Raw genomic sequence first — 27,417 nt, forward strand, 5'->3', positions numbered from 1 at the left:
TAAACACACACACACATACATATGTGTCTGTGTTATTTATTTATATATGTTATATGTATTATTTATATGTGTTATTTATTTAGTTACAATTTATTTTTACATTTATATCCCACTCTTTCTCCGAGGAGCTCAGAGCACATGATTATTTTTATCCTCACAACAACCCTGTGAGGTAGGTTAGGCTGAGAGAGAAGTGACTGGACCAGAGTCCCAAAGTGACTGGCCCAGAGAGAAGTGACTGGCCCAGTGAGTTTCATGGTTAAATGGGGATTCGAACTTGGCTCTTCCCAGTCCTAACCCAACACTCTAACCACTATGCTATGGAAGTGAGTCTATGGAGAACTGCACTTTATCGATCTGGATTGTTAAAAGAATGAAAAGCACTCGATGTAAAACGGAGCTTTTCCTTCAAGTTACCACAATTGTCTGGCAACTGGAAGATGAGCTTCTTGTCCGGGAGGTGATTGCCCCCTGCCACACCCCCTGGGGCAGCCTATGACAAGTGCAAGCCATAGTTTGCTAGTTTGGATGTGTATAAGAAAGGCATAAGTCCCCCAGGGCTCCATTCTGTCACCAATGCTTTTTAATATCTACATGAAACCGCTGGGTGAAGTCATCAGGAGATTTGGTGCTGGGTGTTATCAGTATGCTGATGACACCCAAATCTACTTCTCCTTTTCATCTTCAGGAAATGGCACTCATTCCCTAAATGCCTGCCTACAGGCAGTAATGGGCTGGATGAGGGAGAAGAAATTGAAGCTGAATCCAAGCAAGGCGGAGGTGCTAATTTTGGGGGCTCAGAATCTGAAGTGTGAGTTAGATCTTCCTGTGCTAGATGGGGTTACACTCCCCCTGAAGGAACAGGTGAGCAGCTTGGGAGTACTCCTGGACCCAGGCCTCACCCTGGTTTCTCAGATGGAGGCCATGGCCAGGAGTGCACTGCTTTCTATTCGACAGCTGTGCCCATTCCTCAAAGAGGATGACCTCAAAACAGTGGTGCATCAGCTGGTAACCTCCCAGCTCGACTACTGCAATGCGCTCTACGTGGGGCTGCCTTTGTACGTAGTCCGGAAACTTCAGTTAGTTCAGAATGCGGCAGCCAGATTGGTCTCTGGGGCAACCCAGAGAGACCATATGATGCCTGTTTTGAAACAGTTACACTGGCTGCCGATATGTTTCCGGGCAAAATACAAAGTGCTGGTTATTACCTTTAAAACCCTGAACGGCTTAAGTCTGAGTTATCTAAGCGAGCACCTTCTTCTACATGATCCCAACTGCATGTTAAGGTCATCTGAGGAGGTCCGTCTCCAGTTGCCACCGGTTTGTCTGGTGGCAACGCAGAGACAGGCCTTCTCTGTAGCTGCTCCTGGGCTGTGGAATGCACTCCCGGCAGAAATTCGTAATTTGAGATCATTGCTGTCCTTCAGGAGAGCCCTTAAAACCTATCTGTTTGGCCTGGCCTTCCAGGGTTTTAAATGATTAACTGTTTTAAATTGTTGCCCTGATTTCCAGGGTTTTTAGCTGTTTACTTGGTTTTACTGTGTTTTAATAGTTTGATTTTAATTCTTAATTTGTTTTAATTGTTTTTATCATGCTGTAAACTGCCCTGAGCCATTTTGGAAGGGCAGTATACAAATCTAACAAACAAACAAACAAGTCTCCAGATCATGAGAAGCAGCCATTCCGTCCTATTCTGACCTGCTCAGATCTCACTTGAAATATGGGGCACTGCATTTTAAGAAGAATATCAATAAACCAGAACAGGATCAGAGGATCCACAAAGATGGTGAGCAGTCTCAAAACCAAGTCCTTTGAGGGAAAACTGAAGGAGCTAGGTATGCTTAGCCTGGAGAAGAGAAGCCTGAAGGAAGACATGATAGCCCTCTTCAAACACCTGAAGGTTTGTCACACAGAAGAGAAAGACTTGGGAACTATTCACATGCCCTACCGAGCAGACAGGTGGGGGGCAGGAGACTGCACAAACTCAACCTCCCCCCCAGATGTTCAGTAAAGGTGCACTGGGAATACAGACCAAGGTATGCAGCCCAAGGAGACACATGATCCCAGGGCCCGGGTTAAGGACATGCTCACTCCATTTACCCCAACTAATAGCCGGGTTTAAAAGCTGGACTAGGTGGCACTGCCCCACTGGGATACGATCCAACCCCAGTGGTTCTCATGCGCAGCCTAACCCAGGCTGGGCTTTCTGGGTTATTAGGCTGCACATAACAATAGCCTCTGGGTCTCTGCTGCCCCAGAGAGCAGGACTAGATCTAAAGGTCTTAAGTTACAGGAGGGTAGATTCTGGCTGAACATTAAAATAAACTTATTACGAGTAAGAGCAATTTGACAATGGAGTCATTTACCTGGGCAGGGGACTCTCCTTCACTGGGGGTTGAAGATCATCTGTTAGGGATGCTTTAGCTCTGGGTTTTCTGTACTGGGCAAGGGTTTGGATTAGATGGCCCGCAGGACTCCCTTCACTTCTATGATTCTGTATTGTTATTGGGCAATTATTTTACGCTATAAATAATAACATCCCATTTTATATTTTTGATAGGACTAAAATGTACATGGTAAAGAAAGAGAATCAAGTGACTCCCAAAATACTCAAGAGTCTTTTCTACAGTGGCCTCATTCTCATTAAATCTGTTACGTACCTACAGAAGCCCACTGCAATCTATCCCTGCAGACATTCTGTAGATGGTGGGAAATCTTATGTAGGTGGGCATTAGGGGCGTAGCAAGGTGGAAGTGGGCCTTGGGACAAGACATAAAGATGTACCCTGAGCCCCCTGCTGCCTTCTTCTCTCCCCCCAGTCTTTGCTGCAGAAGAACTCTACGGACATGATTAAAAACAAAACATTCTCAGCATGCCTTTCTCTTGCTCCTATGCAAACAACATCATACACTCTCCACACTCCAGTCAGGAGCCAGCAGCTTGCTCCCGAGTCAGGGAGGTGGGAGGGGAGAGTGGGCTGTTTCCCAGCCAGCGCCCTCCCCTTTCTCACTGACCCGGGGACATTTGTTCCTCCCCTTTTAATTATAGCTATGCTCCTGGTCAAAGGCCAAGTTGAAGACAGATCATCCTGGAGAGAATCTATCTATGTGGTCACTAAGGGTCGATACCGACTTGACGGCACTTGATCAATCATCAATCAATCATGCTCCTGGTGGGCTCTGGAACATATGTTTACAGTTAAGAAAAAATAGTGTGAATTTCCTTTATTTAACTGTAGGCTGCCTAGAAGCTTACTGATTAGGCATGGCAGAAATATGAAGTAAATACAAAAAATCAGAGTCTTTAGTAAGAGCTGACAGCATTATGAAGAACTGACACACTGGCAGGTTTTGCTTGAATAGGGCACCACGGGGAGGGTGGAGGTGGGGAGACAAATATCTTTGTCTATTTGAACATTAGCAGATTTACCTTGTCAAAACCTTTTATTCCTCCATGCAAACTGTTGGGTCCATTGTTGATGGCTAACTGATACTGTTTTCCTTCCACCACAAACTTCCCTTTGGCAATTCTATTAGCAACTCGTCCAACAACAGCGCCAAAATAGGGGTGCTTGTTGATGTACCCTGACAAAAAAAGACACCGAACCATTTAAGACGGAGTTTAAAAATTTTAAAGTCAGATAGGTTCTAAAGAAGGATTCAGAGGAAGGAAGAAAAGAGGCATCATAGTGGCATTCTGGGAGATAGCTCCAGGCATAAGGGTCAGCAAGGGAGCAGGGGCAGAGTGTGAAAGTCATACCCATGAACCCTGATCTAGCAATTCCTAAAAGAAGCAAGGACACAGTACGAAGGCTTCATACTCCCCTGTGAAGGCTTCTCTATTCAATTAAATTGTTCTAAGACCAACAATATTTATTTGCAAAAGGCTTATTTGCAAATGCTTTCAGTAGCTGATTAGAGATTAACTTTTACTGATGTCTGCCTGCCATATTTTATGATAGATGGTTCTCTTGGTAAGCCATTCTGAATATTTTCTTAACAGAAAAGTAGCATAAGATGTTTCAAATAAAGGAAATACGTACAAAGTGCTTCCTCCTCTATGGAAGTAAATTGGAAGCCCTCAGAGCAGTGTACTCTACTAAAAAAGGAAGATAACAGATTTTCACATTAGGAAAAGCTAAGTTCTGGAATCTCTCTATCATACAGAAACATGCACAAGCCTCTTTTGTATAATTTATTCTACACAATGCAACACACACTGCACTGCATTGTGATGCCCAGAAGATACAGTGAATGAACTGAATTTTATGACAGTCAATGACCAGCTGTGATGTGTGTTTTTATTTCTGGAATTTTTTGAACTGGAAACATTTCTGATACCCCAAATCAGGGCAGGGAATAGTTCAGGTTTGCAGAATTTATTTTGCTTTTTATATGAACCTTGAGGTCCACCAGCTTGATCCAGATGCAAAATTGTGTGTACACACACACTTCAAAGGAACTTATGCTTAGAATGAGGGAACAGAGTGCCCTGAGCATATACACAGACCAGGAAATGGTTTTCAGGGCCAACATGAGCTCACCGTTTCTTCATACAAACATAAATTGCTGGCTTTCCCAACTTCCTGAAGTGTGAAACCCTTTTTGTTGTTGCTGCTATTGCTATTAGGAATTAGAAAACTCTAGCCAACACTGCAGAAGATTCTAGCATGTTAGACATATTAAAGTTATGTTGATTGTATGTGCTACATAAAGCTTTTCCAACATCCAAAAGTATTTGAATGGAAATGTTGATTGGGGAAAGGAAGGGGGAAAAATAAGTAAAGCACACTTACAGCACAAACTTATGCATGTCTGCTCAGAAATTAGTCCACTGGGGCTTATTCTCAAGTAAGCATACTTAGGACTGCTGCCTTAATGTGGTTAAACAGACATATTCAATCAAATGTAAACCTTTACTAGGAATTTGTTTTTATTGGAGAAGTATTTCAGATGCAGCAACTCAATATTATGCACTATGCTTACACAGGCTTAATTTTTTTTTTTTAAATGAAGACATTGGAAATGGCAACACACTAATTTTAGCGCACTCAAAGAGCTGCTTCCTTCTTATGGAAAACCAGCTGAAAATAGTTAATTACAACTTTGAAACTGTCCAACCTTCCTGATACTGAATCCATTCATTAGGTTACTAATTAATCTACGAAATGACGCATTTTAAGAGATGAAATGTATTCTGCCCCACATCACTGGATCTAATTGAGTTTTTGTTCTCCATTATGTACAGTTCTTGTGACTGAAAAACTGCTTCTCTTCTCCAGTGGGAAAAACAAGGACTCTACAAAAGAACAGTTGTTAGAAGAGGAAAGGTAATCAGTGTTTACTTCAGTTACCCGGCTTCACACTGGCCTCATCTCCAAGGCATTCACCAACAGCTTGTCAGTGTTTATGTAACAGCCTCTCTACCGGGCGGGGGCTCCTCTCTGAGGAAGAACATGGGAAATGCTTACTGGGAACAACACTGGTCTGAGGGGAGGGCAGTACAGTTTAAGAACTATGGGGCAATGGATAGACATTCATGCTCTTCTCCCCAGTGATATTTCCACTTGCAATACAATTCTATTTACAAATCTACTTTATTTATCATTTCTATCCTGCATCTTCAATTCTAAGAAAGTGGGGAAGGAGAAGGGGCCTTCAGCTAACAAAACATATATGAAACATGAATTCTTAATGGCTGGCATTTAAACCTTGCACAAGTGCAAGGAAGCTTGCACAAAGATATTTCCCTCTCCTCTTCTCAAGACTACTTCTTCTGCTGCTCCCTTCCCCTCCTTTTGAAATAATGAGAGCTAGAGGGAAGAGGCAGCAGTAAAACCAGTGGCACACCACCAGCTAATGGAGGCAGCAGGTGTTCTCCCCACACACACCACCACCACCACCACCACCTGACAGCTTAGGTGATCACCTCAGTCAGCCTCATATATAGCAGAAGCTGAGAAGCCAGTAAATACTGTACTGTCATTGGGCAGGTTCAGTTACTTCCTTGATGAAAAGGAGGATGCAGCAAGAGCACATCCGCCATGACCGCGTTGTTTGTAGACATCCTAACATCTTCCCAGCAAGATGTTCCCCTAACATCTTCCCGGCATGAGGGGGTGGCTGCTGTCATTCAAACGGCAATGTTACATGCACTCCGAATATAAGTTTAAACTAGTAAACTAATTCCTAAAGGACATTTTAGTTATTAATTAATTAATTAATTTATTTATTTTATTGTTAAATTTATATACCGCCTTTCATTAAAGCAATCCCAAGGCGGTTTACAGCAATATATATATATATATATATATATATATATATATATATATATATATATATTAACACAAGATGGTAAAAAAACCACAATTAAAATATTAAGTGGGGGGAAAATATTAAACAAATCTGATTTAAAAAATTAAAACAAAAGCATAAAAGCAATAAAAACTATAAAGAGCAGCAGCAGAGAATCAAATAAATGCCTAGGCAAAAAGCCAAGATTTTACACCTTTTCTAACAGCTGTAATGGAGACCAAGGAGCAAATAGCCACTGGGAGAGCATTCCAGAGTCTGGGGGCAGCAACAGAGAAGGCCCTGTCCCGCGTGCACGACAACCGAGCCTCACTCATTGTCAGCACACGGAGCAGAGCCCCCTCAGATGACCTTGTCAAGCGGGCAGCAACCCTTGGAAGCAGGCGGTTCCTCAGGTATCCCGGGCCCAAACCATTAAGGGCTTTAAAGGTCAAAACCAGCACCTTGAATTGGACCCAGAAACAAACTGGTAGCGAGTGCGATGGGCACACTCTCAGCATGTCCCTCGTTTGATTGTGTGGACTGGTGTATTGTCCAAATCGGCCTATGGTCCAGGCACAGCCCCAGCCTGAAGAGCCCAGCTCCCCCACCACAGATCAGTCAGGGACCTTGACTCAAGTCCCTGACTGCGCTCAGTCAGGCCATCTTGTGCTCAGGGGAAGAGAGAGTAAGTGAGACTAAGGCCCCTGTAAACATGTAAATGTGTGGCTTAATGTAATATCCTTTATTTAATTTTTTTATATGCCGCTTTGGGAGGTTTGCCTGAAAAGCGGTATATAAATGCAAAAATAAACAAATAAAGAGGAAGCCTTTATATAGCGCTTCCTGTTGAGGAGAGCCAAGGGCCCAGCCTGGGAAGGTGGATGGCGCCACCCCAGTGCCCAGGAACCCTTGGGCAGCTATCATATACTACAGTCTGTAGTCCTCTTAGAGAGGTTTGCCATACAGGGCAGTTGGACACACAGGTGTGGGTCCTCAGTTCTAGCTAGCCTTTGCCATTCCTGAGAGTAAGCTTTCAAATTTCTGTATTCCAAATTTCAATTTGAAGCACAAAGCCACCTAATGACGCAGTGGGAAAATGACTAGAGGTTGCCGGTTCGAATCCGCACTGGTATGTTTCCCAGACTATGGGAAACACCTATATCGGGCAGCAGCGATATAGGAAGATGCTGAAAGGCATCATCTCATACTGCGTGGGAGGAGGCAATGGTCAACTCCTCCTGTATTCTACCAAAAGTAAACCACAGGGCTCTGTGGATGCCTGGAGTCGACACCAACTCGAGGGCACAACTTTACCTTTACAGAAGCACAAATGAGAAAAAAATCAAAGTAAATTAGACGTGGACCACAGTGTTAAAACCCCTGCTAACTTGGCAAAGAGGCACCTTTTAATGTGGTGATTCTCTTTATTTAGCAGGGGGAGAGTAACTGGCCCTATCTACTCCAGCACAGTACCTCCAGTGACTGTTGCTGGTGTCTATCTTATGTTTCTTTTTAGATTGTGAGCCCTTTGAGGACAGGGATCCATCTTATTTATGTATTATTTCTCTGTGTAAACCGCCCTGAGCCATTTTTGGAAGGGCAGTATAGAAATAAAATAAATCAAATAAATAGATAGATAGATAGATCCTTCATTCACATGAAGGACAAACAAACCACAACCCCACACACTTTTGACAACTTCAGTCAAATGTGCTGAACAAAAGCCTTCAAAACCACAGCTGTCTAACACCCCAGGCAAACAACAGGAACTGAATTGTCATTACCCATTTGTAATAGTGGAGCAATGTTGTTACAACATGCCATTAGAAGCTAACTACGAGGCTGTTCTCAAGTGCAGTCTAACCCAGACTACGGACGCCCAGCCTGGGTTAGACTGCATGTGAGAACAGCTAGGATTGGGCCCAATCCCAGCAGGCCAGCACCATCTAGCCCGGCTTTTTAGCCCGGCAGTTACCCGAGGTTAAGAGAGCGAGCTATCTCTTAATCCAGGCTTGCTACTTGTGTGCCGCATGGCTCCATTTTTGAAAAGCTTCAGCCTGCACTGGGTTCCCAGCCTGGCCAGGAACACATCTCCCTGCCTTTACAAGCAGGGAAAGGCGCTCCCAGCCACCCTGCAAATGTGGCACCAGATGTTACTTACTTGCAAATGGCCCGGTTTGCAAACAGGACCACACCCCATGAGCCTCTGATGTCAAATGCAGGGGTGTGGCCAAGGCACCAAGTGCAGCCCTTGGACATAGCAGCCCGGGTTCATTGAACCTCTCCGTGCAATGGTGGCTCTGCGCCTGAAACAGGCCCAATCAACAATCAGTCAGTGTGGTGTAGTGGTTAGAGTGCTGGACTAGGACCAGGGAGTCCCGAGTTCAAATCCCCGTTCAGCCATGATACTTGCTGGGTGACTCTGGGCCAGTCACTTCTCTCTCAGCCTAACCTACCTCATAGGGTTGCTGTGAGGAGAAACTTAACTGTGTAACTCTGGGCTCCTTGGCAGAAGAGTGGAATACAAATGTTAAAAAAATAAAATAAATAAATAAACAGTTAGTCAGAGGGCCACACTTAGGGTTCATGGGGGACACTGGTCCGCGGGCCTTACAATGAAGAACATTAAAACAGTGGTGCACATGCTGGTAACCTCCAGCCTTGACTACTGCAATGCACTCTACACTGGGCTGCCAGGTTGTTCTCTGGGACGCACAAAAAGTTCATATTACTCCTGTTCTGAAAGAACTATGCTAGCTGCTAATAGGTTTCCAGGCAAAATACAAAGTGCTGGTTATTACCTAGAAGGCCCTTAATGGCTTGGGCCCAGGATATTTAAGGGAACACCTTCTTTGTTATGAATGCCATTCCCTATCAAAGGAGGTTCATCTGAGGGTGCTGCCAGTTCAGCAAGTGGCGACGCAAAGATAAGCCTTCTCTGTAGTTACCCTGGGGCTGAGGAACACACTCTCTAGTGAGATTAGAGCCGCTCCATCTCTGGTGGCTTTTGGGAAGCAACTGAAGATGCCTCTCTTCAGCCAGGTTTTGGGTTGAATTGTACTGATTTGTTGTTTTAAGCTGAATATTATATATGTTTTGATGTTTTTAAATGTTTAGTAGCTTTTATTTTTTGTGAACTGCATTAAATGAACAAGAACACTGCGGCAGAGTAACAACTCCAGGTAATTAATTTAGAGTAACAATTAATTTAGAGTAACAACTCTAGGTAATTAAGGTATTTATTTATTATTGTGTAAAACTGCCCTGAGCTATTTTTGGAAGGGTGGTATAGAAATCGAAATAATAATAATAATTAACAAAAATGGGACAGCAACAATCTGAGCAGCATAAAAATAATGCAGGAGTTAAGAGGGCTGGCAAATTATAAAAGTCTTTGCCAGGCATAAGAAGATGTAACAGTGAGTGCTTGGTGAGCCTCCGTGCAGTCAGCATTCTAAAGGTAGAGCAGCTTGGTGGAGCTCCGCCAATCATAAGACAGCAGGGGCACCCAGAAGAAGACTTAAGAACATAAGAACAGCCCTGCGGGATCAGGCCCAAGGCCCATCTAGTCCAGCATCCTGTTTCGCACAGTGGCCCACCAGATGCCGCTGGAAGCCACAGGCAGCAATTGAGGGCATGCCCTCTCTCCTGCTGTTACTCCCCTGCAACTGGTACTCAGAGGCATCCTGCCTTTGAGACTGGAAGTGGCCTTTAGCCCTCCAACTAGTAGCCAATAAGAACTTCTGAAGCAGAGACATAGCTAATGGTGTCCAGTGAACATAGGACACCAAGGGACCCTTGGGCCTCCCATCTGCTCTCTCCCCACTCCTGGCATTTGCCATCGCCGCTTGCCTCTTGCCTTGCTGCTCCTCACTGCCGCTGCTCCTCGCCCTACCATTCGGTAGCCAGTTCACACACCAGTGGGGCGTGTTCCATGGCTTCTCCCCTTGCTTGAATGAGCAGAGAAGCCATAGAACTCATCAGCGCTACACGAGCAAGCTAAAAAATGGAAGGTGTGTATGGCAGAAGTGCGATTATTATTATTTATATAGAGCTTTAAAAAAAATAAGTTCTCAAAGCAGTATACATTAAAAAAAGAACAAGGAGAAGATAAGAGCCAGGGACTTCGTCATTAACAGCCCAGTCTTTTTAAGCCGCTAAACTACACTAGATCTTGGTGCAACAGTCCTTCACATCCTTTGGTCCCAAGCTTTCCTATCCATAATGTTTGGAATTAGTCACAGCTGGGAGGAAGGACAGAGGAGGGAAATAGTAGACAGGAAAGAGTCAGTGAAGAACCACATCCCTTATAAAAGAGCTTTTTAAAAAGGAGAGCATCATGCATCTATGAAGGTCTGCATGTAAGGTGTACTGAGCCCTTAAGGCTGAAATCCCATGAATGCTTACCTGGGAGCAAACCTCATTGAGCTTAATGGGGATTTACTTCAGAGTAAATATGTATAGCAGGGGCTACCAACCTTGTTACGGATTATGAAAGGAGGACACCACAATGGTTGGTGGGAATCCTTCATTAATGGGAAAATACCTGCTCTGGAATTCCACATCCCCTCCCCCCACTCCTTAATCATCCTATAATTATTTTATTGATTTGTCAGATATTTATGGCAATAGCACTTCTCTCTGGCTGGGATTTTGGATCTGGAGGAAACTAAGGAGAGGAATGCAACATCAGCTATTTTCTTATCTCAAAGCAGGATGGATGTCATTCCTTCCATATTGGAAGAAAGACTTCTTGGGGGGACTGTTACAGATGATGCCAAATGTGCATTGCTGACACATGAATGAGCTGGACTTCCTTGGACCTTTGAGAGATGGCCGGGTTGCCCAAAACATAACTCTTTGAAGGAGCAAGCCCTACAAAATACTCCAGGATAAGCTTAAGGCCTTGTAACGAGGTTTTCCCTGCCACTGACCATGGCTTTGTTCCAGCCTTGGGTTGGCTCGAACCACCACCTATTCCTTAAGTCTGCAAGCATATGAGTGACCCCTCCCATAGAGATCTGTTCCTTTTTCCTTCCCAATTTTTCCTGGGAACATGATACCCAGATTTAGAAACTCAAACCCCTAGCATATGCTTGGTGGGAAACAGTTCTCCCACAGTCTGAGGTTTTCCCATTTCCCCTTGCAGGTTAAGAGATGGAGCACACAGGAAAGCACCTGCAAGCATCTTTGGGAGTCACAGCTGCCTGAGAGGCTGACCAACTCCTTCACTGGAAATAAGCAGCAGATTTCCCAGTGATCAGAAGTGCCTCCATTTCAGGAGAAGCTACTTCATTTTAACCCAGCAAGGAAGTGACTGTAAAAGTTATCCTTGCCTTCAGTGTTCTCTCTAAGGGGTGTGTGTGTGTGTGTGTGTGTGTGTGTGTGTGTGTGTGCACTCAGACGTTTTCTGATGTCCGCTCAGATAATTTTAGATCCCGCTCAGGATGAATAAGGAAACTCCTACTCTTAATGTATGTGCACAGACAATGCCTTAATACTGCCACCCAGAACAAAACTCATTCCACACACAGATGAAAAGAATGAGAGAGAACACTGCTTGGCATCCTCCCCCTCCCTCAAAGCCATGGCCACGTCTGAACATTCAGCACGGAGAGTAGAAAATCAGAAGATTTGTCTGACTTAGTGATATGGGTATTTCCTTTTGGAGACAACCTTTGGGGAGCATACTGTTCCCAGGGAAAGGATCCCCTTCAGGACTTGTTCATAGGAACATAGGGCACAGCCATATACTGAGTCAGACCATTGGTCCAGCTTGCTCAGAACTGTCTTCACAGACTGGCAGCAGCTTCTCCAAGGTTGCAGGCAGGAATCTCTCTCAGCCCCCCTATCTTGGAGAAGCCAGGGAGGGAACTTGGAACCTAGATGTTCTTCCCAGAGCGGCTCCATCCCCTGAGGGGGATCTCTTACAGTGCTCGCACTTCTAGTCTCCCTTTCATATGCAACCAGGGCAGACCCTGCTTAGTTAAGGGGACAAGTCATGGTTGCTACCACAAGACCAGCTCTCCTCTCAACAAAGTTCATTTTCAACAAAGTTCATGGGCGTTGTTGGTTATTGTGAGAAAGATAAGCCAAGTGGCAGGCTCAAGGCAGTGGCTGCTGCTTGGGAGCTACTCCAAGTAGCCCAGATATTAAAGAGAGCCCGGGGAGACCAGACGGAGAGCAGAGCTGGTCTTACGGTGCCCGAGTGCGGCGCACAGCGGCCAAACTGACCAAGCAGCTGCCCTGCCGCCGCCGCCGCCGCCGCTCCGCTCCGTGCAGAGGCCAGCTGAGCCGCGAAGTCAGGGCAGCCTACCCCGGGCTCCTTCGCCGCCGGATTGGGGGCCGGGCAGCCAGAACACGGGGCGCCACTGAGCCAGAATAGACCTTTCTAGTCTAGAAAGCAAAGAGCATAGCAAGTAGATCGTGCCACAGTCAGAGCGAAGAGGGTGCCTTCAGACCCGACCCAAGTCGTTCATTTAAACCCACCTTCCAAATGGTCAAAGCCTAGAACAATGTCTGAGAACTTCCCGTCCCTGCCCTTCGTCTCCAAGGCGGTGACGATGCAGCCTAAGGAGATCACTTCCACTTTAACGGTGTCTGATTTGAGCCGGAATTTCTCCACAGTCCCTCCGCCAGCGGGCAAGTCCCCGAATTTCTCTCTCTCCACTTGGGTCATAGCTCCCCACCCCGCGGCGCAAACTAGGGGGTTTGCCTGCAGTCAGTGAAAGGGGTGCAGGGAAGAGAGACACCGCACCACACTAGAGGGAGCAATCCAGGCACAACAGACAGGCATAAAAAGGGACTTTGTACAAAAGCGGTCCGGCGACAGAGTCACATGATACGGGCCCATCAGCTGATGTGGGTGGAGAAACTGGAGGCTGCCTCCAGCTTTTGCCCGACCCGGTCTGAGATGCATGTTTTTGTTTACACGGAAAGAGACCCTCTCGCATACAAAAGCAACTTGTGCCCAAATAAGCATGCCCGCACAAGATTTCAGTCTGTGCAAGCAGGCCTACTTGGAAGCAAACCGCATTAACCAACTTCCGGATAAGCATTCTTTGACTTGCATGGCACGCAACAAGCAAGGCCAGCCATCAATGCTCTGCAAAAGATATATATAACTCGACCCCGAGTATGTATGTTTACTCGGAAGTAGGCCCCGCTAAGCTAATGAAGCTTACACTCGCAGTAACCGTGCTTCGAACCGCAGCCAGTATTTCATTTAATACAGGGATTCTCAACCTTGGGTCCCCAGATGTTGTTGGACTTCAGCTCCCATAATCCCCAGCCCCAATGGCCGTTGGTTGGGAATGATGGGAGTTGAAGTCCGACAACATCTGGGGACCCAAGGTTATACATTTCTGTTTCCGCAAAGCGTGGAGGATGTGGCGAATTGCATGCTGGATCTTGTAGTTCCTGCTACAAATATATATCGCTGTTCTTCAACCAAAGTTCTCAAAGCAGTTTACATAGAAAAGCTTCTAAAGTTCCATTGGCCTCCTGCAGTAAGGCCTGGTGTATCGTGTATGCCTGATGCAGAAGCACGAGTTCTAAAAGAGGTGCGTGGAGGACTCAACCACTTCAGAAGAATGCAGGTATATTACCAACACCTTTGGCCTGGTCCCACATGATGGTAGAAAACGCAGGTGGCAAGTGCACTGACCTCTTCAAACTGCAAAGATGTGTTTGGTGCATTTGTAATAATTCAAGCGAACAAACAAAAAACACCCTGCCAGTTAAAATAAAAACGGCAACAATAGGGAGAAAAATTCTGGCCCAGCATGAGCATGCCTCCTGTTGTGCACTGCTTGCAAGTAAAGTGATCCTCACCTGCAATTTATTTATTTATTTTATTACATTTTATGTTCAACTCATTCTACCGCCTCAGGCATTCCTCCCCATACCAATCTCAAACTGAAAAACAGTCAAATTCTGGCTCCATAGGCCCTAATTTTTAAAGTCACCATAATATACGAGAAAAAAAATATTTATGAGCATATGTAGTAAAGAAGTTAAAATAGACAAACTAATTTGCAGTTTTCACACTTCTAGAGCACATGTGAAAATTGTAACCACCTTAATTCTCCTCTCATTTTAAACCAAAAGTTTTCAGATTACTCAATAGTATTTAACTCATTGAGGCTATTCTCACGATCGGCCAGGAGCAGGCTAAGAGAGCCGAGCCCGCTTTGGGGCAATCGTGTGCTGCAACGGGAGCCGCGCCGCTCCCAGCAGCAAACCTCCCAAAGTACCCCTCCCTCCCCTTTAGACAAGGTTAACGGAGCAAGTGCTCTGTTAACCTCATCTTTTTGATCGTGTGTCGCCGTGGTGCGTGGTGCCACATGAGTAGACCCCCAACTGGGAGGCTACAAACAACCTCCTGGGCTCAGGGGTCTCTCCAGGATGCTCCCAATCCTGCTCCCAATCCCGCAGCCCCCACCAGCTCTGTGATGGAGCCGGCAGTCATGTGAGCGGCCAATCTGGCCGCCCAGGGCTGCTTCTCAATTGTCTGTGGGGACCCGCTCTCCCCATAAAACCCACTTACGGCCCTTCTCACTGATCGTGAGAAGAGCCTCGTTGTCTTTTCCTTTTCTTTTTGTTACTGCTGAGACTGAAAGCAATTTTGCTGATTATTAGTATCTATTTTGCCACATATGAATATAAGATAAGATATAGCAAAGAACTGGAGGTGAAGATGGTTCTTGCAGACTTAACACTAAAAAGAACTATCATGCTAATCTATTCATTTCTGAAAAATTCTAATTGGATAACTTTTGATCTAAGGAAATAGCACTTACTTATTCATGCTGCTTGGTTTCCACTTTTCTCCCTATATGACTATGTTCAAGATTTCAGAGCCTCACAAAGAGACAGCAACAAGAGTTTAGAGCTGATCTACTGATTCAGCAAAATTATTAGCCTGTGTTACTGTAAAGCTCAAAGCTAGAAGTTATTTCCGGATACTTTCCTTCATGAAAAGCTGCCTGCAAGTAGCATATCAGACCTTCCCACTGATGTTCTGGTTTTTTGTGGGTTTTTTTTTTTTTTTGGTATACAGGACATTTTTGACATGGAGGTGAATTCAGAAACAGTTAATGGAGAGATGTTTTGCTGAAGGGGTACAGCTCCATTAAAAGTCTGGATGCCGCCTATTATTCAATCAGTGGGACTAACTGCTGAATAAACATGCTGATTATGCAAATCTCATTGCTCCAAATTCCCTATTTTAAAAGTCATACTGACTCTCAAGGGGTTGCTGGAACCATTGTCTTATTGCAAGGGTTCCCAACCTATGATACTCAGATGTTGTGAATTACAACTCTCATTATTCCCTGGGGGTGATGGCAGTTGTAGTTCAGCAACATCTGGAATACCACAGATTAGGAACCCCTGCCTTATTGGACTCCAAGAGTTGCTGAGTATATTTCTTTGATGAAAGGAGCCAATGTATATGCCATCATTAATAAATTTCTGGATTTCAGTTTTAATTCTTCCAGTCAGTTCAGTGGCTCCCTCCTTTCAAGTGTAGCTTCTATTGCTGGACAAAGTTTACTACTCTTGTAGCAGATGCCTGGATATAGCCCATCTTAATAGATACTTTGCAAAGTATTCTAAGGCAAGAATCACTCATTAGAAAGCCACTCATTAGTTTCCCCACGCTGGACTCATTTCAACATCAGCCCCAGAGCATCTTCTGTGTTTTTGAATGTGTGGGACTCTAGCAAGAAGAGACACAGGAGCCCTCTTCACATGTTCCTCACCCCAGCAGCACTCACACTTGTACAAAAAGTAGATAGGAAATCCCACTCCGGTGCTGTCACTCACTCTCTCTCCCTCCAGCCACTCACACTTACAGTGGTGGTTGGCTGCATTCGGATCTCTGTATATGACTGCCGCATCAACCATGAGCCGCTGGGAAGCTGGTGCAGGAATTCCTATCCGCTTTTGGGGCTGCCCACACGGGCAACCTTGTTTGGAGCTTCACAAGCAGGGTGGAGGGATCCGGGGCCAGAACTTGTTGCTAGGGATGTGCACAGAACCACGGCAGGGAGGCTCGAAGGTGACAGGGGTGCCTCTTTAAGAGTGGGGGAGGGCACACTTACCCCTCTCACCGCTTTCCCCCTGCCGGCATCCATTTCTTTAACAGCTGATCGGGACGGCAGTGACAACAGCATCCACTAGGGGGCCTTACCTAGAGCGAGGGTAACATAAGCAATATAAGGGGAGGAGGTCATAACCATAGCTGGAATCCATTGAAAGCAGCTACCAGGCAAAGTTGTTCTTTGAGTTGAAAGCAAATGGGCAGTGGTTCTCATAGAGCTGTGACAAATGTGGAGTCTTTGGCTGGATACATTTTCAGGCCTCTAGTCTGCCAGTCCCCAAGTGGTATCAAACCCCAGCACAGCATCTCTCGCAGTGTGGCTATTGCTAGTTTATTTTTAGACTTTGAGTCCTTTTGAGACACGGAAGCATTTTCTTATTACTTTGCTATGTAAACTGCTTTGAGAACTTTTTTGTGCTATAAATATTCTAAATAATAATTAATAATAAAGCATGTAAATTTTGCATTTCATTGTGATTTACCTTTAGAAGGATATGCCACAGAAAAGGAATCTCATGAGATATGTGCACTTCGTATTTCATATTCATCACCTCAACTGTTTTGCTATTTTGTTTAGTTTAGAAAAACGCTTTGAACAAAAATTTTAAATTTGAAGTTCAATATTAGTCCCTCACCAGGCATGTTTTAAATCTGCTTCTTAAACACATATCTAACTCTTCTTGACATGCCAGTTGGTATGGTAATTACTTTTCTTTTAAGCCTCACAATTTCTGTAGATTGGTGCTGTGTAGGATGCATTGAGTAGAAATACTTCAATTTTGTTTGAATTTTACCAGCAGTTCAAACAGAGTTGTGCTCATTTTTCTTGACAGCTAGCACTTTCTAATTAACCTGTCCAATCTGTCAATCATAGAACAACATACAAAACCACATATAAAATGTGTGGCACTGAGCAGTTTGATTTTACAAAGCATAGCTCCATGCTGCAAGCAGTGGGTGTCAACAGTAAGCTGAGTCTGTATTTGGGGCACTTCTAACCCACCACAGATAACCAGCTGAAACAAGTGACCTTAAAACCAAATTACATACATTCTGGTCAGAACATAAGAACAGCCCTTCTGGAGCAGGCCCAAGGAGGCCCATCTAGTCCAGCATCCTGTTTCACACAGTGGCCCACCAGATCCTGCTGCAAGCCCACTGGCAGGACTTGAGGGAATGCCTCTCTCCTGCTGTTACTTCCCTGCAATTGGTACTCAGAGGCATCCTGCCTTTGAGGCTGGAGGTGGCCTTTAGCCCTCTAACTAGTAGCTTCTCCCTCATGAAGTTATTCAAATCCCTCTTAAAGCCATCCAGGTTGTTGGCAGTCACCACATCTTGTGGCAGAGAATTCCACAAGTTGATGATGCATTGTGTGACAAAGTACTTTTGTTTGTTGTTCCTAGATTTCCTGGCAATCAATTTCATGGGATGACCCCTGGTTCTAGTGTCATGTGAGAGGGAGAAGAATTTCTCTCTATCTACTTTCTCCACACCATGCATGTTTTTATAGACCTCTGTCATGTTGATGTGTTTAGAAAACCAAAGCAACTCCATTTTGCTTAGAAAACCTCATTCTAACTTAAAGTAACCCCAGCCCAGCTCAGGGACATCACTGCCGCTCATGATCAATGTCGATATCTCTCTCCACTAAATTGTATCTATGAAACTTGGTTCTCACAAGGTTCTCACTGTTCTTCGCTGACAGTTAAGAAAACAGGATTTAACCAAATAAGGAGTAATCACCAGATGAACAATGAATCATTCGCTTGCATACTAGATACTTAGACCACCATTTTATCGTCACATATACTGTGTCTAGGGTGTCAGCATCATTCAGATTGTTTGTATACATGTAAGATGCACCTATAACCAAACTGTAATCAGTTTGAGAGCGTAAGCCCAGTGATTACCTATTGCTAAACTGCAGTAGCAATAAAAGCCACTAAATGATTCCCACTGAGTCTGTTTGATTGACTAAGAGGCGGACCCAGGGATGAGCCGAATTCACATCAATGTCTCCCCACCGTCGTCTTTTTTCTAAACTAAAAAGCCCCAGGTGTTGTAGCCTTGCCTCATAAGAAAGGTGCTCTAGGCCCTTGATAATCTTGGTTGCCCTCTTCTGCAAAACACATACACTTTGAGGGACTGCAGGGACCCACTGCGAACTCTCGCAAACCCTCATGCAACTCCCCCAGTTCCCCTGCACATGTGCTGTTGTGCTAGAGCCCTTTGAGTTTGGAGTGCTCCTCGCACTTCAGAAGCACTCTGTAAGATCAGATGAAAGTCAGCAACATGTTTCTGATCTTACAGAGCGTTTCTGCACCCCAGGGAGTGCTCCAAACCCCAAGGGCTCTGCATAACAGTGCGCACTCAGGGGACTATGGGAAATGTGCAGGGATCCAACTGCATCCCTGCATTCTTTCAAAGCACACAAAGGGCCTCCAAACCAATCCATGGCCTCATCCGCTCCCCCCCACCGCCACCCCAGTGCTTGCCTATCTTAATTTGGACATAAGTGCTTGCCTCCTCTCTGACTGCAGAGAGGAAGGGGAAGTGGCTGTCAGACTTCCTCCTTTGATTGATGGACAGCCGCAGCAGCCAATCAGGAGAGAGAGAGGAGATTCCTTCTCTCAACTCCTGTCCCAGGGAAGGCTGCCTCCATTACTGAATTCAGATGTAATGGAGGCAGCTGCAAACTCACTCACCAAACTCCAGTCTGAACCTTTGGTTTGATGTGAGGTCCATTGCCCCAAGTTTGGTGAGTGAGCCCTCGGTTTGAGTTAGGGGTCTAAACTGCAGTTTCCCACATTCAGAGGTTGAGGACCTTTGGCTGTTCTGCCTCTGCTTCCCCGTTATGTCTGAATCCAGCCAAGGTAGTTAACTAGGCTTTGAAAAATGAAAAACTACATTTGTTGCCTGTTCTGCCCCCACCATAATACCTCCAGTGACTGTGCTGGAGTAGATCTTATGTGTATTTTTAGATTGTGAGCCCATTGGGGACAGGGATCCATCTTATTTATTTATTATTTATTTATTTGGGTAAACCGCTTTGGAAACTTTTGTTGAAAAGCAGTATATAAATATTTGTTGTTGTTAAGAACATAAGAACAGCCCTGCTGGATCAGGCACAAGGCCCATCTAGTCCAGCATCCTGTTTCACACAGTGGCCCACCAGATGCCGCTGGAAGCCTACAGGCAGGAGTTGAGGGCATGCCTGCTCTCCTGCTGTTTCTCCCCTGCAACTGGTACTCAGAGCCATCCTGCCTCTGAGGCTGGAGATGGCCCACAGCCACCCACTAGTAGCCCTTGGTAGATCTGTCCACCATGATTCTGTCTAAGCCCCTTTTAAAGCCACCCAAGCTGGTGGTCATTACCACATCCCATGGCAAGGAATTCCATAGATTAATTATGCGCTGTGTGAAAAAGTACTTCCTTTTGTTGATCCTAAATCTCCCAAACTTCAGTTTAATGGGGTGACCCTGGTTCTAATGTTGTGAGAGAGGGAGAAAAATTTCTCTCTTTCCACCCTCTCCACTCCATGCATAATTCTATACACCTCGATCATGTCTCCCCTTAGTTGCCTCTTTTCCAAGGTAAAGAGCCCCAGATGCTGTAGCCTAGCCTCATAAGGAAGATGCGCCAGGCCCCTAGGTTTGTGCATTTCCATTCGGGCACAAATCAATTTGTGCCCCAAAATGGCAATTTTGGATGATTTGTCTACAAATTGAAACCAGAATTAGACCTCCGATAATTTTCGTTTACAAACTGAAATGGCCTCCTCTCGGATCCGAATTTTGTTTACTTTGGAAAATGCTTCAGCGCTCCATCAGCATTGCATTGCAAATTGTCCTTTTTTTCTCTCCACACAGACTCCAGCAGCAACTGACTTTTCGGTCAGAAGGATTAGCATAGCAGAAGATAAGATATGCAAAAAGGGACACAGCTTTTGAAGACATTTATTTGGTCAATGGATATTTAGTTAAGAGAAATGAGCTGTATTGTGATGCACAAGTGGAGTTATGGGACTGCTGAAACCTCCATTATACCCTATGAGGAAAATCTGAAAGACGCCTAACTTCATTAATTCTTTAAAAATCAGCCCTTTGCCAAATTCCTCTGAAAAATTGTGGTAGCTTTCTTGCACCAACTGGGCACTATCACCAACCACACTCCACTATGGGCCACCCTCCCCCCCCCCACGTGAAGCTATACTTTTCCTGAAACCTCCATTATACCCTATGAGGGAAATCTGAAAGACGCGCAAACTTCAAAAATTAACAAAAAACCAGCCGTTTGCCCAATTCCTTTGAAATTTTTGTGGTAGCTTCCACTCATCGGGCACTACAACCCCCACCCACTCTTTTGGCCATGTGACCCATTTTTAAATCCAAATTAATTTGGATTTGGATTTGGATTAATTTGGATACAAAGCAAAACTGGGGTGATTCAGAAGGCTTACTTTTGGACAAAATACAAAATGGGGTTGATTCGGATTTGGTACAAATCGAAACAGAAAAAATACAGAACGCACAACCCATTGTGGATTTCATTACCCTAAGTGGCACAGCGGGGAAATGCTTGACTAACAGAAGATTGCCGGTTCAAATCCCTGCTGGTACTATATTGGGCAGCAGTGATATAGGAAGATGCTGAAAGGCATCATCCCATACTGTGCAGGAGGAGGCAATGGTAAACCCCTTCTGTACTCTACCAAAGAAAACCACAGGGCTTAGTGGGCGCCAAGAGTCAAAATCGACTTGACAGCACACTTTACCTTTAAATAGCTTAGTGTCATCTGCAAATTTGGCCACTTCGCTGGTCACCCCAACTTCTAGATCATTTATGAACAAGTTAAAGATCAGTACCGATCCCGGGGGGGCCCCACCTCCTACCTACCTCCATTGTGAAAACTATTTATTCCTACTCTCTGTTTCCTGTCCTTCAACCAGTTTACCGATCCACACATGAACCTGTCTCGTTATTCCCTGACTGCTAAAGTTTACTCAAGAACCTTTGGTGGGGAACTTTATCAAAAGCTTTTTGGAAGTCCAAGTATAGTATGAATCTATTCACATGAGGATATTCACCGCTCTCCCCACAGTTTTGGAGAAAGCGGGTCTCATGGATCATGAGACCTGCCTCTATGTCAACCGGATCACCTTTATCCACATGCTGGTTGACACTCTCAAAGAACTCCAAAAGGTTAGTGAGATAAGACTTTCCCCTGCAGAAGCCATGCTGGGTCTCCTTCAACAAGGCCTTTTCTTTTATATGCTTAACAATTTTGTCCTTAAATATGCTTTCCATCAATTTAGCTGGCACCGAAGTTAAGCTGACTGGCTTGTAATTTCCTGGATCCCCCCTGGATCCCTTTTTGAAAATCAGAGTCACATTGGCTACTTTCCAGTCCTCTGGTACAGAATCCAATTGTAGGGATAAGTTTATATATACAATTTAACATTTGAGTTCCATCAGAACTGTTGGGTGGATGCCTTCTGGCCCTGGAGATTTGTTAATTTGTAGCTTTTCAAGACAGTTTAGAACATCTTCCCTTGTCACCTCAAATTCACCCAGTTCCTCAGCCACTAAACCTGAAAAGCTAAATTCTAGAGAGGGTATATGGTCAGTATTCTCTGCTGTGAAGACAGATGCAAAGAACTCATTCAGCTTTTCTGCAGTCTCCTTATCCTCCTTCATAATCCCTTTCACACCCTCATCATCTAAGGGTCCAGCCGCATCCCTGGCAGGTTTTCTACTTCTGATATATTTAAAGTTTTTGTTATCCCCCTTGACACTTCTAACTATATGCTCCTCAAACTCTCTCTTTGCATCCCTTATTGTGTCCTTTCATTTCTTTTGCCAGGGTCCGAACAATCCACCTTGGGATTGTTTTTAATGAAAGGCGGTATATAAATTTAACAATAAACAAATAAAATAAAATGTTCCTTCCTGTTCTCTTCATTTGGGCAGGACTTCAATTTTCTCAAAGAAGTCTTCTTCCCTTTTATAGCTTCCCTGAATCTACTTGTTAGCCACGCTGGCGTCCTCCTGAACTTGGTGGCACCTTTCCTCCTTCTTGGTATACATTCCAACTGTGCTTCTAGTGCTGTGGTTTTAAATAAGTTCCATGCTTTCTGGAGTGATTTGACCTTCCTGACTTTCCCTTTCAACTTTTTTCTTACTAGTCCCATTTTTGAGAAGTTTCCTCTTCTGAAGTCCTACGCATCTGTGTTGGGACTTCCTTGATAATTCTCCACTTGCATATATGCTGAATTGGATCACAGTATGATCACTGCTACCCAATGGTTCTGCAACACTGACATCTTGCACCAGGTCCTGGGCACCACTCAGGATTAAGTCCAAGGTTGCCATCCCTCTTGTTGGTTCCACGACTAACTGTTCTAAGGCACAGTCATTTAGCACGTCTAGAAATTTAGCATCTCTATCATTACCTGAATGTGAATTTACCCAGTCTATGTGTGGGTAGTTGAAGATAAGAACATAACAACATCAGGCCCAAGGCCCATCTAGTCCAGCATCCTGTTTCACACAGTGGCCCACCAGATGCCACTGGAAGCCACAGGCAGGAGTTGAGGGCATGCCTTCTCTCCTGCTGTTACTCCTCTGCAACTAGTACTCAGAGGCATCCTGCCTTTGTGGCTGGAGGTGGCCTATAGCCCTCCAACTAGTAGCCGATGATAGACATCTCCTCCATGAAGTTATCCAAACCCCTCTTAAAGCCTTCCAGGTTGTTGGCTGTCACCACATCTGTGGCAGAGAATTCCACAAGTTGTTTATGCATTGTGTGAAAAAGTAGTTTTGTTTGTTGGTCCTAGATTTCCTGGCAATCAATTTCATGGGATGACCCTTGGTTCTAGTGTTATGTGAGAGGGATAATTTCTTTCTATCCACTTTCTCCACACCATGCATGCTATGAAGTCACCCATTATTACTGCCCTGTTTCCAGTGGCGTAACTATAGGGGGGGAAGGGGGGGCACGTGCCCTGGGCGCCACCCCGGCGGGTCACGTGGGGGGCGCCAAAAGGTGGCTCCCCCCCGCACCCTCCTGGATCGCCCGCCGAGTGTGGTGGCGGGCATACGGCGGCAATTTGGCGGTGGCAGGCCAGGCGGCGGTGCAGCGGGTCGCCCGCAGCGTTGGCATGGCCAGCCTGTAGCGGGCCGAGCGGCGGCGCGGCGGGCGGGCCGAGCGGCGGCGTGGCGGATCGCCCGCCGAGGACTACTGCAGAGTGGCGCCGGGCTCGGCGCCACTCTGCAGTAGTCCTCGGCGGGCGATCCGCCGCGCCGCCGCTCGGCCCGCTACAGGCTGGCCAGCCCATGCCAACACCGCGGGTGACCCGATGCGCTGCCACTCGGCCCACTACAGGCCATCATTCGCCAACGCCACCGCACACACGCCGCCAAATCGCCACCACCTGGGGGGCGCCGTGCCACCGCCAGGTATGTGGGGGCCGAGGGGGCGGCGCCATTTCAGGGCCGGCCAGCCCTGGGCACCGTTTCCCCCCGATACGCCACTGCCTGTCTCTCTTTGATGCCTCTCTTATCTGTTTCTCCAATTCCAGGTCACTCTCAGCACTTTGATCTGGCGGGTGATAGCATGTCCCTAGTAACACATTTCCTTTCAGTCCTCGTAGTGTTACCCATAATGATTCTGTGGAGGACTCCGGTTCACCTAGGTTTTCTAGCTTATTGGAATCTATCCCTTCTTTGATATACAGTGCCACTCCATCCCCAATCCTTCCTCCCTGTCCCTTCTATAGAGTGTATATCTAGGAATAATTGTATCCCACTGGTTCTCACCATTCCACCAGGTTTCTGTTACATCCACTAGATCTAGGTTTTCATTAGTAACCAAGTAATCCAGATCACTCTTCTCGGCTCAGAGGCTTCTGGCATTAGTATATAGACACCTATATGCTGCGTCCCTCACCTGGTGTTGGAGTGTGCTATCCCCCTTACCATAATTTGACCCATTTGGCAAGCTGTCCAGTGTTTCCTTCTGATCAACTCCTGGCTCTACTCTGTCCCCTTCTGGTTTATCCAAAACATGTTCACCCTCACACTTTAGGGGATTTTGCCGACCGAAGCAGATACCACCCAGTTCCTGCCGGCAGCCCCCCAGGCATCATTTTAAAAGCTACTCTGCGGCCTTGATTTTTAGCGCCAGCAGTCTGGTTCCATCTTGGTCCAAGTGGAGCCCATCCCTTTTGTACAGGCTTCACTTTCTCAAAATGTATCCCAGTGCCTAACAAATCCAAACCCCTCCTCCTGGCACCACCATCTCATCCATGCATTGAGACTCCTCAGCTCCACCTGTCTCGCTGTCCCTGCGTGTGGAACAGGTAGCACTTCAGAGAATGCTATCCTGGGGGTTCTGGACTTCAGTATGCTACCTAGCAGCCTAAATTTAGCTTCCAGGACCTCCTGCTGACTGCATTTCCCAACATCATTGGTGCCAATGTGCACCACAACAGCTGACTCCTCCCCAGCACTAGCAGCCTTCCTAGACACAACGTGATGTCTGCAACCTTCGCACCAGGCAGGCAAGTAACTGTGCAGTCAACACACGGATCACAAACCCATCTCTCTATGCCCCTAATGATCGAATCACCTGCTACTAAGAGGCTCCCAGCCCCTGGAGGAGTATCCTCTGTGCAAGAGGATATGGGCGCATCAACCAAGGAAAGGGTCCCTGCTAGGGAGTGTTTCCCTCTTTCTCAGACCAATATCCTCCTTCCCTGAGACACTCATTCTCCATGACAGCAGAAGTGACATCAGCCTGTGAGTGGGATGCCTTTACCACATCCCTGAGAGTCTCATCCACACACCTCTCTGCCTCCTTGAGCTTTTCCAGTTCAGCCACGTTGGCTTCAAGGGAACAAACTTGTTCCTTGAGAGCCAAGAGCTCTTTGCACTGAGTGCACACCCATGACTTCTGCCACTCAGGCAGATAGTCATACATGCGATACAATACATTGGAAAGCCACTCCTCCCCTGCTGGCATTCTACCTTCATAATTAGTTTTACGGGCTATTTAGAGTATATGGGGTTTGAAGCTAGGTATTAGGTAAACTCCTGCAAAACTCTGTTATCTGGTCCGAGCCTTGTATTCAACACCAGCAAACTGACTCAGCTTTGGAATGTGAGCCCTCCCACAAGCTGGGGCCCTCACCTGAAATGAATCCCCCCAGGGGCATAGCAAGGTTGGAGTGGGCCCAGATACGAGGTTTTAAAATGCCGCCACCCCCTGATTTCCTCTCCTCCTGACATGATGTCTCTGCTAATTATCCCAACTAGTTACAAGGTGTAAATAACAGCAGAACCAACTAATACAACAGAATCAATGAAGAACTTTAATCATTGCACATATCCCAACCACAGTTACAAGGTGTAAACAACAAAACAGCAGACCCAACTAATACAACAGTATCAGTGAAGAACAGTAATCATTGCACACATCCCAACTAGAGAAACTACTAGGGAAAGATATATGCTGTTCTGGTATTAAAAAATATTTTGTATCAGTACTTCTGAACTGATATTTGAGCAAGAGAGTCCCACTTTATGGCATTAAGAGAAAGTATTTATCCCTGTTAGATTTGAATTGGCATTTTGTGTAAATGAAGTATTCTTTTAAAGGATAATTTCTATAGTCAGTATACGTATTCCATAAATGTATAGAAAGCAGAGATTCCCACAGAAAAAGAAACATGTTAGTCCTCTGTAATATTTTAGATAAAGTCTGTCCCTTTTAGAATTATAAATATTATACATACTCATTAAGGTGAGAAAGAAGGGAATGGGAAGATACAATAAATGCCAACTAAACCATTGACCTGAATTAGAAATGTAATGAAGTCTTCACTTCTACCTTGGTGAGAGCAGGGAGGAAGTTGCTAATGCCCCAGTAACAGCTGTAACATCCTGGTTTTCCTAACTGTTTCTCATGAAAAACCATTACTTTTTACCAACCTAACTCGGGGGTGGGTGGGGGGAATATAGCGTCAAAAATAGCCCAGAAGTTCTGTCTGGGAACAAAAGAATAGGTCCTCTATTACTTTTAAAAGTCCATGTGCTGCCGCCTCTGTAAAAACGCTGAAAAAAGCCATACACAGACCATGTTGTTGCCTCTCCCTGCCCCCCCTACAAATTATCCGCTTGCTTATTAGGACGAAATGCAAATAAACTGGAGGCTCTCTTGCATGCAGTAATGGCTTTTGTTAAAGCACAGTTCCAGGTGTCCATTTTGGCTGCGACAGCATCACAAGCCCCCTCAACTCTCCCACGCTCCGATAAAAAGGAGGAAGGAGCCCTTCGGAGCCAGCACTCACCTGAGGAGTCAGGCTCCATGTCTCTCCTCCTCCTCAGCACACAAATACACAGCAGCTGCCCTCCCTGCCTACAAACGAAGCAGTGGCCAGACGCTTAAACCAGCAGCAAGGTGGGAAGTCAGGAACAGCAACCTCGATAAATGGGGCGTGAGCATCCCTCACACACAGCAATCTCTCTTGCTTGCTCACCCACTGGCTAGCTGATGCGGCTGTTTTCTGCTTCCACGTATGGAGGGCTCTGACGTGTCATGTGTCCACCTGCCAGCCAATGAGAGCCCTGACCAATGCCAGAGAAGGCAGGCTGGACGGGGCCAGGAAGGAGGAGCAAAAGGGAGATGGGGAAAGGAGGGAGGAGACTCAAGAGAGACAGAGAGCAAAGGAATATCCCCAGCCAGAACACCGAAGGAAGCGCAGGTGCTGGGGAGCCAGGACAATGATAATGTAACATGCCTCTGAGGGCCCCCTTGAGGCAGCGGGCCAGGAAACAAATGTCTCCCTTTGCCCAATAGTAGCTACGCCCCTGAATTCCTCACTCAGTCTTCTCCTCTGTCAGAGACGCAAACACTTCCAGCCAGCCAGAAATGAAACCCTAGGAGATTTCCAGCCCTAGCAGACTTGGCTTCTCCTTCCCCTCTTGTTTTCTTGGTGATTTATTTATTTATTTTATTTC

General features: G+C 45.7%; 1 protein-coding gene across 3 annotated transcripts in view; it reads right to left on the minus strand.

The window, feature by feature from the left end:
• GALM (galactose mutarotase) overlaps positions 1-26,938 on the minus strand; it is a 43,324-nt gene extending 16,386 nt beyond the window's left edge. Inside the window, exons 1-2 of one of the 3 annotated variants that reach the window (XM_053243228.1) lie at positions 26,748-26,938; positions 3,430-3,584 (exon numbers count right to left, since the gene is read on the minus strand). In XM_053243228.1, coding sequence (XP_053099203.1) covers positions 3,430-3,584; positions 26,748-26,766 — 174 coding nt within the window. In that variant the 5' untranslated portion in view covers positions 26,767-26,938. Of the gene's footprint in view, positions 1-3,429; positions 3,585-12,782; positions 13,108-16,150; positions 16,359-26,747 lie in introns of those variants that run through there. The other 2 variants (XM_053243224.1, XM_053243214.1) reach the window with 2 other exon arrangements.
• Between the last annotated feature and the right edge of the window lie 479 nt (positions 26,939-27,417).

Source organism: Hemicordylus capensis, chromosome 1, assembly GCF_027244095.1.
Source record: "Hemicordylus capensis ecotype Gifberg chromosome 1, rHemCap1.1.pri, whole genome shotgun sequence".
NCBI classification, from domain to species: domain Eukaryota; kingdom Metazoa; phylum Chordata; class Lepidosauria; order Squamata; family Cordylidae; genus Hemicordylus; species Hemicordylus capensis.